The sequence below is a fragment of the Amblyomma americanum genome, chromosome 2 (genome assembly GCF_052857255.1).
Source record: "Amblyomma americanum isolate KBUSLIRL-KWMA chromosome 2, ASM5285725v1, whole genome shotgun sequence".
Taxonomy (NCBI): Eukaryota; Metazoa; Arthropoda; class Arachnida; order Ixodida; family Ixodidae; genus Amblyomma; species Amblyomma americanum.
In genome coordinates, this window is record NC_135498.1 from 174223952 (window position 1) to 174240351 (window position 16400).

A 16400-nucleotide genomic window follows, 5' to 3' on the forward strand; every position below is an offset into this window, starting at 1 on the left:
GAGAAAACTGACCAAAATGCCAGGTAGTAGGTAATTATTGATTGGTCGTGAGAGATTGCAGGGCAGAGCAACCTAGGTCACACAAGCCACACCCGTGGCAGCACCTGCCATCACAGGGCAGTGGAGCATCACTTAACACCTGCACCACTGCGCCAGGAGTGGTATAAGAACTCCCGGGGATCTATAAACGTAAAGTAGAGAATGAATAATTACGCATATATAGGCAAGTCCATTAACTCTCGCGTCTTACTCTCAAAGCCGAGGTGATGTGTCGCCCTCAGTTGATTTCAGCAACTTTTTCTAGGGGTGAATTTTGCCTAAGATAGGTTTGGCTTATGGGGGTTTAATGCCCCAATGCGACTTAGGCTATGAGGGGCGCCGTAGTGAAGAGCTCCGGAAATTTCGACTACCTGGGGATCTTTAGCGTCCACTGAAATCGCACAGTACACGGGTCTCTCGAATTTCGCCTCCATCGAAATTGGACCGCCGCGGCTGAGATTGAACCCGCTTCCTTCGGGTCAGCAGCCGAGCGCCATAACAGCTGAGCCTCCGTGGCGACTTCTGCTTAAGATAGTTGCAGTTGTTACCTTCAATATGTAGTATATGTTACTACCTCTGTTTACTAGCTGCAGGTGTTAACCGCCGTGACAAATAGCTACTACCCTCGAAGTTAGTAAAGGTGACTACGTTTCTGCAAATAGTGTACACAACGTATTGTTATTGGCAAAATCGGCATTTTCGCACAGCATAACAGAGTCAACGTAGTGGTCATCGAAGTTGTCCTAAAGTTGTCGTACATATAAAGCTTTATATCTTAAGAGGTTGTAGCTTTTTCCTCTTTCAAGCGGCCTATATGACTCACAGCACCCTGATTTGTATACCTTTTTTCCCTTTGTTTTACTTATCATCTGCATCCAGGACTATCTTAAGGCATTCTTGCCGAGTGTTGAAACGTCATCCGATGGTGCGCAAGGCGCGTATTTCGTTGCCGTCCAACGCTCTTAGCAATTGTTCTGCGTCTCATTCAGTTATCAGGTGCTACAGTTTATCAGCACATCCGTTTGCTGTCGCGCCAGGGTATCGCTTCGAAGTGACATGTTTTGCAATCTGCCGTAAAGGTCAACCTAGGTATTTGCGGGCTACGTGGTTGCAAAAACGTTGTGCAAGAGCGACCAGTGTGCTTAGTGGAGTCACAGGCTTCACGTGGAGAGAGCTAAAGCTATCAGCTTTTGCCAGTCGCGTGAAAGCGGAAGGCCAGTGCACCCACGACCTTTTTTTCTTTTCCCGTTAAGTGCACAGTGCCGTAATGATTCCCTGCGCAGGCGTAATGATGTGTGCAGCCTGCTTCCGTTGTGCATTGTTTCCAAAGAGGGATGGATCACATGCGCGTTTTTGTGGATGAAATACTGTTTTAGAAAATGATTTCAACGATCGAAGGGTGACAGGCGCAAAGGTCCAAAAGAATGCATGCAGTATGTGCTGTAAGTATCGCATGAGCGAATTTAAATAACACGTGTCACAAACGATGTCATTGCTCCACCCTCGTTATTACTGCGAAACTGAGGAAACCAGAGATCACCAATCACAATTTATAAAGTTGTTATTTTCATAAAAAAGAACTCTCTTCTAAGCTACACATGGAGCAAAAATTTACCTGTATCGGCACCACTGGCTCTTTACTGAAGCGCACTGCGGGGACTTGAGGCGCAGATTTTTGTTTTGTGAAAGAGAAAATGAATGATAGCGCGCCCGACAGTGAAGTTAGCTGTTGCACTGATGGTCCCTATGCGTATTTATCTAGGGAGTAAAACAGGACAGAAACAATCAAGGTTGAATATGTAGCTAAACGAATCCACGGAACTCAATATAAGGGTAAATTTCAAGAGCTTCAAAGTTTCGCAAAGTAGCAGTCTACATTTAAATTGAAATGTCAAAGCAAGCAAACCATCTTATCGAGCCAAGCAAACGCCGAAGTCTCGAAATACACAGCAATCCGGATTTACTGTGAACGAAAACCCAACGAAGTTTCCCTCAGAGTTTCTTTCACAAGCCAGCCCACAGTGCAAGGATTAAGTGTCCGCTCTGCTTTTCGCTGTATTCACTGGCATGCGAGGCAGGTAAAGAGCTTGTCTGAAAGCGGTTTTTGATGGTGATTTGGTTGATAGCTGTAAGTGAATTACATGACCCGGGAATGTCTCCGTAGCACCGGATTATAACTTCTTTCACTGTTGTTTAGCTTTAGAAGATAAATGCATAGCAAAATGTGTGGATAGTCGAACAGCTGTCTTAAGCACTCTCACACATGCACATTATCTTCGATGAATTCTGAGCCTCTTCGTCAGGAAGTACTTTTAAGTTCATTAAGAGCTGTTGCTATAGCAGCCGCTGAACAAACATTTAAAGTTTTTTGACCGAGATCAGAAGCCCAAAATTCATTGTATTCTGAGAGTTTTTACCAAAAATCTACGCAAGTTCTTTTGTATTGAATTGATCATCATCATCAACAGTCTGGCAACGGCCACGGCTAGGCTAGGCTTCTGCATGCCTCTTCAATTAACCCGGTCCTTTATCAGCTGCGGCCACCCTTTTCGAGAAGTGTTATTAGCGCAGCACTCTTTGCGGGCCTGCAAGACATAATATATTTTGGCACAATCTATAACCTGAAGCTATAAAACGGCGTTATTCCGCTGTCTATACAGTTCCCTGATGTGCTAATGTAAATGACGCGCCCTAAATCCTCCCCACCACACCCGCTAGTGCCGAATCAGATAGGCTGCCACTTGGCAAAGTACTCCAGGAGCCGAGACCTGCGCATCGGTCTCGGGGGGCGGGGGAGGGCGATGTTCCTTACTTTTGCTCACGATAGTACAACACGAACATGATGAACAAAGGTCGAGCGGCTGGTTCAGTCCGTACGACGTGAACTTTCGTTAAGAGAATAGGACTTGTGTTGGCCCTCGCACCTGATTTTTCAGTATCGGGAACAGAAGCGTTCAAGACGCGCAGCCGCTCTCTAAACCGTATCTCTGTGTCACGAGCGTCACCTTGCGCTCCGAGAATCGTGCGTGCATTTCTTAAGGAAAGTTGTGCTCTTCAGGAAGCGTCCGCTCTGCCTGCCTTGAATTCGGTTCGTGAACCGGCTTTGACGATGAGTCGACAAGCTGGTGTGCTTCCCGGCCTACGCTGCTACTATAAAATGCATCGGCAGCTTCCATTTTTTTTTTTTGGACTTAACCAGCACCTTGCTGATGCGGGCTGCCAGAGCGTTGCTTCGCGTATCAAGCCGGAGAGGAGCAGCGCACAGGGAGCTACACTTTTATAGATGCAACAGGATGCATGTACAGTCGCCAATAAAAAAAGATTAGCACAGTGCCGTCACCGGAGTGGCAAAACGCGTAATTGGCGACTGGCGCGGCGCCGTACTTTGCGGACACACCGGGCACTTTCGTTATCGGCGTGTTCGTTACCACAGGGCCGAGCGTTGTTATAAGCTGCACCGGTGGCACGCCAATGTTGCTAATGTCTTTTACTGGCGATATATATCTGTCCGCCGTTAGTGCAGCAATACTGCTTTTTAAAAGTATGTTAAAGAACTGTACCAAAGAGTAAGATAGAACGAAGCACAGACACCGGCCAAAAGAGGGGATCAATGTTTCTACATCGGAGAAAACTTGGTAGGGAATCTGACAGGTTGGGCTCGGATTTTTCATTTGGCGCTGGTAGAACGGTGTCGTCATGCCGCTGCTCCGGCTGTTCTGGCGCCCTTCGTGCCGGCCGCTATCTCCCCCTTATTTTGCGAGCGCTCATTTGTCATGGAATGGGTTGCGTTTGTCGTCTGCTTCGTGGCGCGGGACTGGCGGATCGCATGCGTGTGCTTCGCAGGAGTGCGGAAAAGAGCTTATCGATGTCACTATTGATGGAGGAAAGATTTCGAAGGAGGGCAACCTTGGCAGGCGAAGGAAAGCGGAGGGAGATTGTACAGCGCTTCGCCAAGTGTCCGCCGCGCACTGGGCATTCGTGCAGCGAAATCTAGACTGTCGATGGCATTTCAGCGTGGATTATTCGGCGCTCCTGTCTATTCTACTCCGTGAACTGTAGCATAAGCTATCATTAATTGTTCAGTTTAGTTTAGTTTTGTGGTGGTTTAACGTCCCAAAGCGACTCAGACTATGAGGGACGCCGTAGTGAAGGGCTCCGAAAATTTCGACCACCTGGGGTTCTTTTACGTGCACTGACATGCACAGCACACGGGACTCTAGAATTTCGCCTTCATTGAAATTCGACCGCCGCGGCCGGGATCGAACCCGCGGCTTTCGGGCCGGCAGCCGAGTGCCATAACCACACAGCCACCGCGGCGGCAACGCCATTAATTGTAACCGGCTATAATCAAAAAACCTTCTTATGTTACTGGCAGATAATTCAGCACTCTATCTAAGGATCTTCCATAACTACGTCGTCTTCACATGTTTGAGAACAACACATTCTGATGTTTAGCGCTCTCAACACAGAAATAAAAATTGGAGGGACACTTAAAAGATATGAAGCGATAGCGAAACGGGTGCATTCTCACACATGCTGAAGGCCATTTTTTACTTTGCATTCATATACCCCTGCGAGTCTTCGTACCCCTCCTGGCGCAGTGGTGTAGCGGTTAAGCGATGCGTCACTGCCCTGCGATGGCAGGTGCTCTCAGCTGTTGGTCCTGTGTGACCCAGTGTGCTCTTCCTGGGTGACCAATAATTAATTTATGCGCAACTTGGTGCGGTGGGTGATTTGCTCACTCTCCAGTGGGCGGGTTGTGAGGACGTCGCCAGGTCACGTGGCCTAGGTGGCCCACCTGACTCCTAGGTTGCTGTCTGGTGACTACCTGCCAGAACCATGCTCATGATTTTTGGCTCACAATGCCGACAACGCGACGCGACGACGCGACACCGGATTTTCTGCAGGACGGGCCTTTAAAGCTATCCCATTCGAAGCCTGCTCTAAAAAACAAAAAAAAAACAGAAGAATTCTGTTCACGCTAGTAGTTACCGGAAAGAGTGGATGTAGACAGCAAGGAAAAGAAACGCTTCACTGGTTAAAGAGCAGGGGCATAGCTTTTGCAAAGTTCTCTAAGTCACTTCGTACGCTTGAAATGCGTGTAGAAGTATAAGGGCTGCTGGTAAGATCATATCTCAAATCAACAGAAAAAGTCGGTGCCACATCAGACCACACACAGCAAGAAAGACTGGACAGGCGCAACTTGCAACTGCTTATTCACGGCATGAGCGAGTGGATATAAGAAGGAACACTAAGAGGGTAAGGAGGACCCACTCATGCGCACAAGGGAATGCGTTTCAAGAAGAAACTGCAGCACACACTTTTCTCACATCATTCTTTCTAATAAAACACTTGTCTTCCTATACATGGTGATTGATGGGGTGCTTGCACACTCACTACCCGTTTCTCAGATAAAGAAAGCCTCGACTAGTTAACGGGCTATCTTATCCTTACTCTTTTTAAAGATATTGGTGTCCTTCTGCCTCGCCACACAAATGCTCTTGTTTTCTTTACCGCAGGCTTTACAGTGATGAGGTAAATGCGCCCCGGGCCATTCCTTAAAACTCGGTTATGTTCAGCTAGACGATCACTAATACAACGACGAGTTTGGCCTATGTATACTTTTCCGTAGCTTAGAGGAATCTGATAGACGACGCCCACGGTACACTTCACAAACGGAGTTGCGTGCTTCTTACTGAATTCTGTCTTCTTAGTCTTGGTGGGGCCTGTTCTCCTGCACGAGGAAACCAGTTTTTTTTTTTTTGGGGGGGGGGGGGGGGTGGGGTGGCGGAGAAAGCCACCGGCATTTTGTATTTTGGTGCCACATGTTTCAAACTGTATGGCACCTTGTGGGTACAAGGAATCACAACGGGTCTAGTTTTTTGTTTTGTTAGGTTCTTCTCAAGTGTTTCTCATCCTTTCTTTCTTTACATTTTTCAGTAAGGTGGATGCCGCAGAACTTATAATTGAAGTCGGGTAGCCAGCTTGTTTCGACTTGTTGTATGCACAGCAAGTTGCCTCTGCTTTGCGGCTGTAGAAATACTCCAACTAGCCCACATACATGTTCCACTCGTACCTCAAATTATCATCGAATTCCTTCTCTTAACTGCAAAGAAATAAAGCATATTAATGGTGCTTGCAAGTTCTCAAACTGACCACAAAGAATAAAACTAGAAATGCTGCTAGGTCCAATAGTGTACACTTAGATAAAATTACGCAAGAAGTTGGTAAGCCGCTTCGTAATGCACTTGTGAATGAAGTTCTTGATATCAAGATAAACACAAAAATCTACCAACTGCCTGTACTGAAACGAACTGTCCAAGTGGCAGCCAAGGATTGTGCCGAAGAAAGGAAGTTTCTACAACTTATCCGTATTCTCACGAATAAAGCAATTTGAAGGAATCGTAAACGAAGTCAGCCAACCCACTATTCCGCTTCTTTACAGCGATGCGCGTAACACAGAAGGCCTGCATGGATTCTGATCGAATTGCACAAAGTACATAATTGTGTGTATGATGTACTAAATTAATTACATGGCAATGTATAGTTCAGCCGAGCACAGGTTCCGCCGGTTCCTCATTGAGACATAAGGAACAGCTGAAGGCTTTTTCTTGTTATGAGGAAGGAATTGTTTGATTACATTATTTACATAGTGAATAACAAAGACCAAAAAGGCGTGTGTCCAGAGGAGAGCCCACAGCTTCCTGCAACAAGCGCTGGAGCTTTGCATTCAAAACGTTCCCTAGTGTCTTTAGAGGTTTTTAGAAAGAGGCGTGGCTTGCTGATCGAGCAGCGTCTGGAAAATTCTCCCGATGTTCACGTTAATCTCCCTGACGTTCGCGATCACAGCGTCTGCAAGCTTCCACCACGAGCACAATCAGTGCTTCGCCCCCAATTGTCGGCATACATCAGCGAGGCGGCGAGCTCGCGGGTCAGGATGCGTCACCTTCCTAGTGCGCATTCGATGCCTAGCTTTTGGCATGTAATCCGCACTTGAACAGCACACTTTATTATGTGGTATGCACACAGCCAGCCGTCTCCTGCACACGTGTTCAGTGGAACGTCCTTGCCAAGTGATCAGCGCGCGGCCAACATGTGATCGTTGGCGACCAGTAGTGGGAGCTCAGTCAAGGCAGAAGTTAGAGACGTCATGCCCCGGAAAGCTTGTTCTTAACCCGATCTGTTTTTTTTTCGTTTAAATATTTTTTTCAGATTCTTATATAGCGCATTCCGGAAGCTCATGCCCGTCAACATCGGGTCGCGTGATCGACGCCTGGCGTGTCAGCATGCGTTCGTTGAAATTATTCGAGTGGTCTAGGTTGCCACAAAGTCTGGAAAGTTTGGAATTTATGCCTCAGTCGCTGTGAAAAGAGAGGCAGTCTAGCTCGGTACTCAGGAAAGCATAAGAACACGGTTCTTACACGAAACGCTGCGCATTTGCTGTGCACTGACGCTTTACCTTGGAGGGACATTGGCAGTGAAGATGTGAGTATGCTCAGGATGTCTCCGATTATAATATTCACGTCCCAAGCTTAGACCTCATACCAACTGTTCTCTATGGGAGTCTGTGCCTGTCCCCGTTTCACTGCGTGACATTCTCTGGGGAAAAGGCTCTCGGTCACAAGAATAAGGCGATAAGCCATCTGTCATTTCATTGTGAATAGAGTGGGCACTGAGCGAGCGGAGATAAAGGAAACACTTCCACGAGACAATATAACGCAACTGAGCTGATAGGGAACGGCGCTGTGCACTCCAGAAGTACGGTCGCTGTACCTCCTGCACAACGCTTTTGTGTTATTAATGGGAGGAAAAAACCGCAGCTTTTTTCAATCCGAAATATCGCTCCGGGCTGGTCAATGTCTTTAGGAAGTCAGAAGAAAGTAAACAGGTGCTTTACAATGGGGTTCAAAGAACCTCTTCCCTTCCAAGATATACCATCGCGGGACAAATATTGGACATGCTGGAGAAATGATTTACTTTATTGAGCACTGATGTGGTGTTAGCGCTTCGTGAGGAGGTGCCGTCGAGGTTCTCTGGGCAAAAACTAGTAAATAGGAAACAAAATTGCCCTTCTCGCGCGTTCTGTAATAACTGTTTACGCTGGTATAAAATTAGCCTTCAACAAATGAAACATTTTCATTGCATTTTATGGGAACTGTTACACTCAATCCTGAATAACGAACCAAAGACAACCCTGAGGTGCGGACCATCACAGACAGTCACCAAAAGCTGCCGGAAAATGAGATTTGAGTTTCGGTAAAATCTCTTGTTATCTCTGCATATTGGTTATTTTCGGTTCTGGTGACTTTTAATCACAGATTGTGAAAGTCTAAAATATGACCGCTCAGAGGGGCGCGGTTAGTGCATTTTCAAATCGGAATCGAAAACGAATGGTGCAGCAAAAACCGAAACGAGTAATATAAGATTGCTTGTATAAGGAGATATAATACGAACAGAATATATTAACGTGTATTAGCTGCTTGTGCAGGTATTCGTTCGAAAGCAATATCGCTCGAAAGAGAGATGCACTATCCGCTTTCTTCGTACAGCTACATAAATCCAGGTGTAAAAAGATGTAACCCTGATCTGAACTCAAGTTCACTCGTCTCAACCACTAAAGCCCGCGCAGCATCGGAAAAGCGACGGCGACATACAACTCAAAACCGCAAGAGAAAGACGATAACTATATCAGTGAAATTAATTTATTTATTCACATTTCAGGCCTAAAACTTACCCATGCAGGATGGGCAATATAGTACAAGGCATTGCATTGCAAAACAACAATAAAACTCAAGAGAAGAATATGCTGTAGCAATGCGGCTCAAACAAGTTATTTCTTGCACTAGCACAATAACTAATAAAACAAAAGAAGAATAACCGCATTTATGAAACTACAAACAAATAGAAAAACTGCTGTGCCGAGCAGCAGAGAGTACAAAATACATCAACAATGAAGGAACTTGAAATACATAAAAAAGTGGGTCGCAAACGCTGCTTATGTTTGACCCATTTTTATGGGAAAAAAAATTTCTCAACTCGTCCACAAAGTTCTTTATTTGTAATACCTCTACAGGGATTTAACTCCATTCGCTTAGAGTGCGCGAGAAAAAACCTATTCTTGTTGGTTATTGTTTTAGAAAATACCGGCGTCAGGAAAGGGTTGTCTCTGTTTTGTTCTGCTTACTTGGAGCCTTTACGTGAAGAGGCAGCTGAAGCCCGATTTTTTTTTAAATTTACGATGTTATGGAAAAACTGGAGACGACTAACCTTACTCCAGTGCTCCGGTGTACTGATTTGGCTTTTAACGATATTAAAGATTGGAAATCCTCCCTTTTAAAATTTCCAAAGAAAAATCAAATGGTATGGATAGGCTCTAATTTCATTATATCTTTTTAAGCATGAGAATCCTACACGGCTGTCGCATATTCAAATTTTGATCGGGCAAGTGCAGTGTATGCTAAAGTTTTGGTATTGACAGATGAGTTTATGAGCTGCGTTTGTAAAATTTTGGTATTGACAAAGACTGCTAATTATAATTCGTCGCATCACCTCGCATGCTCAACAGCGAATTATGTTTGTAAACTAACGCACTGATATATAGGCCTACATCTTCGCGCTCTTGAAAAAGAACATACTGCAATTCCTTCGTGAAACATTTAAATCTTTTCTTTTGGCTCAGTGTCCCTCGTGCATCGCAGGTCGAAGTTCAAAAAAAAAATGAGGTTCTTCATCGAAATTGTATGGCACGGTATAGTAAGCGGGGAGCAGAAAACGAAAGTGACACGTGGTTGAGCTCTAGAATAATTTGGAACACGGGAACTTCTCTAACATTGAACTGCCGTCGCAGAGCACACGGGTGTTTTTCGTTTCGGTTCATCGAAGGAAGGCTACCATGGCCGTGAATAGATCCCGTGGCCCTGCTCAGCAATCGAGCGATGACTAAAATCTGTAAAATAAGAAAAATAAAGTCATGAACTGTGTTTCAGAATGAATTAATTTTTGAGAATGAATTAGTTTTATGGTGTCAGTAATCTGCTACCGCTGAAAATTTGTCCACAAAGATATACTTTTCCCCGAAATTTCCTGTCGTTGATGTTGTAAGTTATTCTAAAGCCAGCTTGCGAACTGGTACTAGATATTGATGCTCACGGCTTGACGGTGTGCCAATCAGCTTTATGGCGCAGCTTAGTCGATTTCAGGGCGCTACATAAGTCTCACAGTGATAGTGCAGCGTGATTACAAAAATTCTGACAGGCGTTTAGGAAGAGCAATAATTAGGACATCCGGCGGCAGGAAAAAAACGTCGGAAAAAATGGTGCAACAATCTCTATAAAATGGCCTCATATACAATCTAGACGCCCGTAGAATAAAATATGCATCTAGTGAAAGCTGATGAGAAGTGTTTTTTGCTCAATTATTTGCTTTTTTTCCCTTTTATCCTCTCTGCAGGTGAGAGGAGCTGGCCTTCATCATCCTCCGAAACAATCGTGATTGCGAGCTCTTGACTGTACCCTGCAGGAAACTTGATTTGACGCTTTTCCAAGAATCGGCGGTCCAACTTTTAAATCTTCCTGACCTTATCTGATCAAGAAGTTTGAAGGGTTACAATGATGTCCGGTGCCGAAAATATTTGGTTCAAATGGCCTATTTTCGCGAAAGCTAGAGCAAAAAATTCACGGAGAACTTTGTTCACCTAAAGTACGGTAAGGCGAAATCCTTTAGCGCGGTGTTTCGGCTTTTGTCACTGTTGCGTGGTTAAGATGTTAATTAAGTAAACAACTGTTTGTGAACGTTAAATGCTGGAGACACTGGAGGGCGCATGGGAGTCATCCAACTGATTCGACCCCTTTCTGCAAACACTCTCCAGCGTCCTAGACAAGGAGGACTACATATGCGTTGGCAGGAAGTAGCTGAGTCGTTAGTACGCTCGGCTGCGGAGCGGAAGGATGGTGGTTCGAATCTCACCTTGCACAAATATATTCTTTCTTTTCGAGAAAAAAATTGAAGAAAAATTTGCCCTGTTCCGGAGATTCAACCCGGGAGCACTACTTGTGCGTAGCAGTCGCTCTGAGCAAACCAGCAAGGCTAGCAGATGGTAGGGAGAGGCCGACTTGATCAAAAACTCCAAGCGAAAATGATACTCATCTTCGGTAGAGTTGCTCCGTTTTTTCCTGAGGCGCTAATTAGGCGAACACGAAAAGTAGCCTATAGCATCGGTCAGCCGAATGTGCCACTTGCTCTCCTACTGTATGTACGTACATGTATGCATATCCGTCAATAAAGCACGCCATGAGTGAAGTTTTCTCTCACTCGCGTGATCTGTTTGAATTTTGGCGGACCTGTAGAGATCATTGTGCACCCGGAAAGAGTTCCAGAAAGCTTCTTAATCACAGAATTTTGATCTTTTCGTGAATTTAGAAAGTGCAAGAAAAGTGTTCGGCTTCTCTTTCTTGGTGATAAGAGCGCATCGCTGGGTAGGCGCTCGGAGACGACGGCCTTGGAACAAGAGTAATAAATTAATTTTCATCCCCTGTTGCACCAGTCTTATGAACACACTACCGACACGTGCTTGATAGACATCAAACCGGTTCACAAAATTCTGCTTGCCTTTTAATGGTGACGGCGTAACATCTCGCCGTGAAATACAAAGCTGCAAAATCTTGAATTTGTGCAGACTATTACCGCGGTTCCCAGCCACGCAAAGGCATACATCAGTAAGCACTGAGCACGCAACCGTTCTCTGAGTCAACTGTACATAGACTTCTCTTTCTATGTTCCTATCTTTCTTCTTTCTTTCACACCATGGTTCAGATATTTCCATAGAGGGAGAAAGTTTGAACGTCTTTATATTCCTCAAAGCATAATTCAACGTACCGTTTCTGTGAGGACGTCGGATAATACAGTGCACCCTGCTCGTCGATCAGGCTGCACAGCCGGATTCGGCGGTTTAAAGAAAACCAGCGTTACCTTAGGTTGAGCCGTTTGCCGTCAATGAGTCCAACAAAAGAAGCGTAGATTGCGCACCAGAAGCGTGTCTCAGGCGTGCACACCATCCAGTTTTTCTTACTCCTCACAGCTTCCTTGCCCTTAATGCTTCTCAAAAGCGTGAGCAGTGAGCGCCTGAGCCTAACAGAAGTGTTATTCTCGCGCACTGAAAAGCCAACTCGACGCTTCTGGAAGCCGCTGCGTGGATATCGGATCAGTAATCCTGCTGATGAGTGTTTCCGATACGAAATACATCGACGAAGTCATTAGGACAGCAGCACTTAGTCCGGAATATATATTCCATTATCGTTCGTGGCCAGAGGTGGGCATCTGACCTAAAAAATCTGGACCTCACCTCAAACTCAAAAAGAATTTGCCGACCTCACTCAACCTCAACCCCATCAGTTGAGGTTGAGGTCTCCTTACACGATCTCACCTCACTTTTTCGGAGGCCACTGCTGACCTCACTCAACCTCACTTCAACCTCAAATTGTCAGATTGATGTCGGCTGCTCGACCTCAGAAAACTAACTGAAAACAAAAAAAGCGATTAAGAAGTTTTTCAGTTAAAAACAATTCTGACCATTCTTGTGAGATAGGAAAGCCAGAATGATGATAATATTGTTTAATAAGGTGTGTGCAGACACAATTGATGTGCACGCAACAGGAGAAGCTTATAATTTGGGATGAATACTCAGAGAGTATATCGCTTGCGAGCAGGCGTGTCCCATACGCGGTTACCACCAGTATGCCGGTGAATACTTTATACGCGTCAATACATGGCAACCTACTTCGTGTATACTTGTTCGTTTTGGAAGCCTCTCGCTCAAAACGCACGAACCGGGAAATGACACACAGCCCTACTATAACATCTACCAGAAATTAGGAGGAAGGGGGAGGTATTCACGGTACTCATCGATTTACTTTCCAATGCGACGGTTATGCAGACGCATATCAGCATATTTCGATTTTCTAGCTCTATCCGGCATAGCGAGAATGCTCTTTTCAGTCCTCTCTATGTTGCCTTCGAAAACACTTAACAAGCTGCGATGACTGTAGTACAGAAGCACGTTGTATTTATGTCTGCGTTGAAGCGAGCGGCTTCTTTTATTAATGCGAAAGCATTAGATGGCTAACTTTCCAGGTCATATGCGCAAGAAGGTATCCGCAAGAAACGGTGCCATGCGACGTCACGAGCCGACGAGTCACGCGAAGAAGATGATGACTTCACATAATTAATCAATGGTAATTAATATAATTTGGTAACGCTAAGACTAATTGGTATTACTAGTGATGACATCATATGAGTGTGACGTCATATCAGGTCACGTGACGGCGATGTAATGTGCCATCAAACCTAGTCACGTGACGGTGCTGTAATATGAAATCACAACTACTCACGTGACAACGATGTAATTTCTCGTCATACCAGGCCCGCATCCAACCGCCTTCCACCCCATATCAAGATCCATATGGATCCCGCATTACTACACATGCGCGCATGGCGCATTACAGAGTGCACACAACCCGGCCAACATTAAGAACATTCGGATTGTCCAGCAGGTACACGCGCCAGTTCTCATGTATATCATACTGCAAATATCATGCAAAACGACAGATGCCACATACACTAATCAATGGTACGCCAGCACCCTCGACGTTTTTTACCCACGAGCACCGCGCGAGCATTCAGCGAAGCCGTTTAATATTAACGATGGGTCTCTGCAAAATAGTTAAAAAAAAGATAACGTGTAATGCCTGGTCGTCTGCAAGGCAGGCCGCCAACCTAACTGATCCCATGCGAGAAAAGAAAAAAGAGAGAATGATTAGAAACATACAAACAAAAATGGCACACTAAAAACAGAAGCGAACAACAGTGTGCCCAATTAAACGTCAAATTAGAAGGTATCAAACAGCGAGTCAGCAGCACAGCGCGAGCATGTAATCAGTTCTATTCACACATCTTCATTAAAGGAAGGAAAAGGAATCAGCTACCACATCATCATACATTCATTATAGTTTTGCATTTTTTCGCCGCTGCAACACCGCTATGCTGGTGCGTTCGCCTCGTGTTGTGGTGTTTCGGCATAATAAGCGAATTTCCGAGAAGGAATAAGGAACAGGAGACCAAAGAGATGTTATTCGGAAGGATAAAAAAGCGAAATTATATTTGTAACTTCTTGCAATATAGAACAGAGTATACATAATTAGTGTGAGATTCGAAAGGGAAAGTCACCGATCAAAAGTTTCGACGGTGTTACAGGTTTTTCTGGCTTCGTGCTTTTTAAATCAAATGATCAGGTGTCATTGTTAGGAGCCACCTGAATCAAATTCTCTCGCCTGTGCCGAGTATCCCAGTTTCTGTTAAGTACGCTTGTAATGTACAGCATGGTCCCCTTTATTCGACTGCAAGGCAAGAGCCGTGACGTCACCGCCGGCAACGAGCATGAACACGAAGCAGTCTTGCTTTGGGCCATCTGCACTGCGACGAATTTATAGCGTGGTTGTTGGACTGAGCTTATTTGTTTGCGGCCGCAAGCTAAGCTACCGCGGGTCAACGTGAGTTACGTGCTTTGCGCGCTCCCGTGAGTTTGATCCGACCAGCAGAGCGCTGGGTGCTACGCCAGCGGGGCAAAGGGGAGGGAGAGTGGCGTGCTGGGACAGTAACACTCCTTCCGGAAGGCAGACAGGTGCGTCTTCCTATAAGCTCGGACTGAACGGACATTACGGAGCAGCACCGGAAGCTAAGAGGGAACTGCGGCATCCGGTTGTCTAAACAGGGGAAACCGAACACCAAGCGTCATCATTGCATGAACATTGCTGCAGTGCCCTGAAACTCAGCTTCGGAAGCGGCACTCGTCGGAGTAAGACGTGGCAACTGCAAAAAGCCTCGACCTCAAAATTTCGGCCTCACAGAATGACGACCTCACTCAACCTCAAACTCACGTTTGAAATTAAGGTCTGATTTGCTGACCTCACAAAATTTCGAGCCGTCGCCGACCTCACCTCAACCTCGCCTCACGACGTGAGGTTGAGGCCGTTTTGAGGTTGAGGTCGACCTCCTGAGGTTGCGCACCTCTGTTCGTGGCTTCAATGGCGCGTTCTTGCTGAGGGTACCTTCGTTTTTCGGCCCTGTGTTGAATGAAAAAGTCTGTTTTAAACGATCTGCAGTCCCTACGGCTGCAGTCCCTACGGCTATATAACATAAAACGCATTCAAAATACGTTACTGTCAAAGAGTCGAAATAATATGGAGGACGACAGACATCAAGGTACCAGAACGTCCAATATTGTCACGATTGTCTCTACTAGACCTACACGAGGCGTCCACCAGGCAGTGAAAATGTATGTCTCTATCAACGCCCAGATTATAAACGCGTTTTGTGCTCCTTAATATCCACCTTAGGTGCTTTCCCTGACAGATGCTTACAAAACCTAAGCACTTTGAACGTCTTTACGAGATTCTAAAGATACAGTACGCTGTAAAAGCCACGAGTTCCCTTGATCTCATAAAGACATGGCTCAAAAAGCCATAGGGCGTCATTTGTTTTTGCACCGACGCAACATCGATTTTTACTGTCGTAACTTTCCGCACACAAATGCATGAGAATATGACTCAAATGGTGGAAAGCTATGGCTATCTCAGGAAAAATGACTGCCCACCTATCACCGAATATCGGCAACGCGAACGCGCCTCCACAGAAACCACCGCTTTTCAGCTAATGAGTACGGCTATTAACCTTCCACTCACCGTATTGTTCCGTCCACGCTGGAGCGTACGTTAAAATCCACAGGACGGCGCCAACCACTGCGATGATAACGACTATGTAAAAAATCTTTGGAACATTTGTATGAGAGCGACACATTGTCTTAATTTCGGGTGGAATGCGAGAAAGGAGACTGCTGTGCCACCCTATCCAATATTGCCTCGAGGGGCCGCTCTCGCCTTTTGCCATGCAGCAGTAGGACGTCACGGAGATTGCACAACGTTATCGAGAGTACCTGTTGTGACATCTGGTCGCCAGGTAAATTGTTATCGGAGTGATACAGCCAGCTGTTGAGAGCGCTTAAGAGGGCGTGCCTTGATTGCTGCGAGAGAATAAAACCGTTGGGGAATGATAACATTTTATCATTTCCCCTCCACTCGAAGCATGGCTTCAGCACATTCATGCATCTGTGAGGACGCCGCCACGTAGTAAATGTGTAGGAACAGTTGGGTAAGCTGCATCGCTGGTTTTACGGTATGTGCAATATGTACTTGCCTATTTCCTGTTACTGCGCCCCTCAAGAGACGTACACACTACTTGGTTCTCATCATATTCGCTAGTCTGTGTTGTGACTGCTTGCGTCTTGTCTCTATAGGAGGGACAGTTGACGC

At 45.7% G+C, this 16400-nt stretch overlaps 1 protein-coding gene across 2 annotated transcripts in view; it reads right to left on the reverse strand.

The window, feature by feature from the left end:
* Positions 1-16021, reverse strand: part of LOC144122007 (lactosylceramide 4-alpha-galactosyltransferase-like) — a 96029-nt gene extending 80008 nt beyond the window's left edge. The window contains exon 1 of one of the 2 annotated variants that reach the window (XM_077655509.1): positions 15774-16021. In XM_077655509.1, the coding sequence (XP_077511635.1) occupies positions 15774-15978 (205 nt within the window). In that variant the 5' untranslated portion in view covers positions 15979-16021. The remainder of the gene's footprint in view (positions 1-15773) is intronic. The other variant, XM_077655508.1, reaches the window with a different exon arrangement.
* Between the last annotated feature and the right edge of the window lie 379 nt (positions 16022-16400).